The sequence below is a fragment of the Dipodomys ordii genome, unplaced genomic scaffold (assembly GCF_000151885.1).
Source record: "Dipodomys ordii isolate 6190 unplaced genomic scaffold, Dord_2.0 Scaffold69, whole genome shotgun sequence".
In the NCBI taxonomy this organism is placed as follows: domain Eukaryota; kingdom Metazoa; phylum Chordata; class Mammalia; order Rodentia; family Heteromyidae; genus Dipodomys; species Dipodomys ordii.
The window spans coordinates 791,197-794,030 of record NW_012267285.1 but is presented as its reverse complement, the minus strand read 5'-3'; the positions used below and the strand labels follow the sequence as shown (position 1 = coordinate 794,030).

The 2,834-nt window shown below is 60.8% G+C and overlaps 2 protein-coding genes across 2 annotated transcripts in view; one reads left to right on the top strand and one right to left on the bottom strand.

Moving 5' to 3' along the window:
• Mlf2 (myeloid leukemia factor 2) overlaps positions 1-2,446 on the bottom strand; it is a 3,155-nt gene extending 709 nt beyond the window's left edge. The window contains exons 1-5 of the mRNA XM_013023651.1: positions 2,232-2,446; positions 1,713-1,839; positions 1,441-1,476; positions 485-538; positions 21-149 (exon numbers count right to left, since the gene is read on the bottom strand). Coding sequence (XP_012879105.1) covers positions 21-149; positions 485-538; positions 1,441-1,476; positions 1,713-1,839; positions 2,232-2,281 — 396 coding nt within the window. The 5' untranslated portion in view covers positions 2,282-2,446. The remainder of the gene's footprint in view (positions 1-20; positions 150-484; positions 539-1,440; positions 1,477-1,712; positions 1,840-2,231) is intronic.
• Positions 2,447-2,467: 21 nt separating this feature from the next.
• Positions 2,468-2,834, top strand: part of Ptms (parathymosin) — an 11,729-nt gene continuing 11,362 nt past the window's right edge. The window contains exons 1-2 of the mRNA XM_013023585.1: positions 2,468-2,474; positions 2,617-2,714. Of these exons, the coding sequence (XP_012879039.1) occupies positions 2,468-2,474; positions 2,617-2,714 (105 nt within the window). The remainder of the gene's footprint in view (positions 2,475-2,616; positions 2,715-2,834) is intronic.

Below are 2,834 nucleotides of genomic sequence, written 5' to 3'. Positions count from 1 at the left end.
CCCCCCCCCGCCCTCCTCACCCCGCCCGGGGCCGAGCGCATCTCCGACGTCTCCTGGTAGACTTTGGGGGCGCCGTCACCCGTGTTGGAGTAGGAGATGACGGTGGACGAAGAAAAGGTCTGGCAGTTGCCCCCCGCCGTCATGTGCTCCTGGGGGAGATGGGGGGAGTGGGGGCGGGTCCCCCTCAGGAGCCTCCCCCCCACTGCGCAGGGGTGCGCCCTGCTCTGACTGTGTCGGTCCCGGGGTTTTGGCGCTCTGCCGCCTGAGCCACAGCTCCACTGCGGGCTTTCGGGTGGTCTCTTGGAGTCACGTGGACTTTTCCTGCCCGGGCTGGCTTCGAACTGTGATCCCGAGATCTCAGCCTCCCGAGTAGCTGGGATGACAGGCGGGAGCCGCTGCCTGGGGGACCCCGTGCTCTGTGCACCCCTTTATTTGGGACCCGCCTCCAGCTCCTACCGGAGGAGACCAGGCCTGGGAGCCTCACCATGCTGCCGATCATGTCATTCATCATCCCAAACATGTCCATGAAGCCGCCGGACTGTGGAGAGACCCAGACAGCCGTCAGCACCCGGCAGCACCTGCCGCCGCCATGGTCTCCTCCCTCCATATCCACCTCCTCTTCAGATTCGGCTACTCCTTGACCCAATTTTCCTCCCCGCTCCCCCCCCCAGACCTGGGGCTTGAATTCAGGACCTGGGCGCTGTCCCTGAGCTTCTTTGGCTCAAGGCTGGCGCTCTACCACATGAGCCACAGCACCACTTCTGGCTTTTTTCTGCTCATGTGGTGCTGAGGAATCGAACCCAGGGCCTCATGCATGCAAGGCGAGCGCTCCACCACTGAGCCACCTGCCCAGCCCTTTCCTTCCTCTTTCTATATGTACTTCATTCTTTCCTGGCGGTCCTGGGGATTGAACTTAGGGAGGGGGTGTCTGCCCTTTACTTTTTCACTCAAGACGGATGACACTCTGCTACTTGAGCCACACAAGCTCCACTTCTGGCTTTTTCTTTTTTTTTTTTTGCTGGTTAACCTGAGGGTCTCACAGACTTTGCTGCCTGATCTGGTTCTGCACGCCACCATCCTTAGACCTCAGCCTCCTAAGTAGCTGGGATTACAGGCGTGCACTACCTCCCTGTCCAGGCTTGGCTTTCTATCTTTAGGGGAGCCAGCCATTGTGAAACGATCCCAAAGAGGGCATGAAAGAATGTTAGCATCTACTAACCTCTACTTCCCGGGCTCTGCGGAGCATGCAGGCCCTTCGCTACATAGTTACCCAGTGAAGCTGGGCACAGTCTGTGTCTTGAGCAATCTACTTAGTAGCTCCCAGCAAGCCTCCCTGACCTGACCCAGCTTTGTGCATTATCCAAAGAGAAGGTTCTGGCAGCATTTACCAGTAACACACAAGGCCACAGACTCAAGAGATGGGGGGAGACAAGCACTCACCATCCCCAGCATCCCGAAGGGAGACACCACCCCAGCCTGCAGGAAAGTGGAGGAAGAGAAATTGGAGCCCATGTTGTCTCTCCTTACCATCTCCAGCCGGGCCCAGGAACTCCGTTTTATTTTTCTTCTCCATCCTCTCAAAAGGGGGTCAACCTGGTCCTTTTCCCAGCCCCCCCTCCCCCACTAGTCCCTGAAGACCTTTTCTCTTGCGGATCTGGTTGGAGGGTTAAGAAGAGCAACGTGCGTTCCCAAGCGCCCCGGGCTTCCCTCACCTGCATCCGGCGGCTAGCAGGCCTGGTGGCGGGCATGTTACCGTCGGTGATGCTGAGGAAGGGGCTGTAGCCAAAGCCCCCGGACAGCATGCGGCTCATGTGCTGGCGGTGAACTGCAAAAGGGTCCCTGGGAGTAGACAGGGCAAGAGGCCAGGCCCGAGGGCCGACCCGACCCCCAACGTAAGTCAGGGGGTACTACACAGAACATCCTCCCCCTCCCCTTCTTTGGCCAGTAATGAGGCTTGAACTCAAGGCCTGGGCTCCGTCCCTTCGCCTTATTTACTTATTTAACTCAAGGCAGGTGCTCTGCCCACTTTTTGACTTTCTAGGGGTTCAATGGAAATAATCTCCGGGACTTTGCTGCCTGGGCTGGCTTTGAACTGGGATCCTCAGATCTCAGCCTCCTGAGTGGCCTCGTACCCAGCCAGCGGTGACCGGCTTCAATGGCCTGCGTGTCAAGTGCTCCCAGGCCTGGGTGCACTGGGGGTGCAGGCTGGGGGGGCGGGGGGGGGGCCTTACATCAGGAACATGGGATCCTCGGGTTCCACGTCCCTCATGAAACGGAACATCCTGCTCTCAGCTCCTGGGGGCTCGTGGCTGGAAGGAGGGCAAGGCGGGGTTAGTTGGAGGGGTGCAGGGAGTTTGGGGAGACGGAACTCGGGGAGGCTCTGGCTGGCCTTTTCAAGCCCAAGGCTGGGTGCTCCACCACTTGAGCCACAGCTCCACTTCGGGCTTTTTTTCCCCTCTTCTTTCTCATGGGAGGTGAGAGTCCCACACGCTTTTCTAAAGCCTGGGCCGGCTCTGAACCCCGATCCTGCGGCCTCTGCCGGCTGGGGGCTGGGTGACAGGGGTGCACCCCACTCAGGGGGCGCGACTCTCGGGGTGGGGTCCCTGCCACTTCCAGACGCGGTGGCTGACACCCCAACTCCAGGGGGACCCTACTCGGAGCGCCCCACAGCCATCGCTGGGAGAAAAGGGGAACCCGGCAAGTGCGTCTTCCCGGTGAGACCCACGCAGGGTCCCCCAAACCCCGCCGGTGCCCCCGCGAGCCCGAGCGCATTTCGGAGGGACCCCCCAGCCCGGCCCCGACCTCCCCCGGCCTCCCCCGGCCCCGAGGCCCGG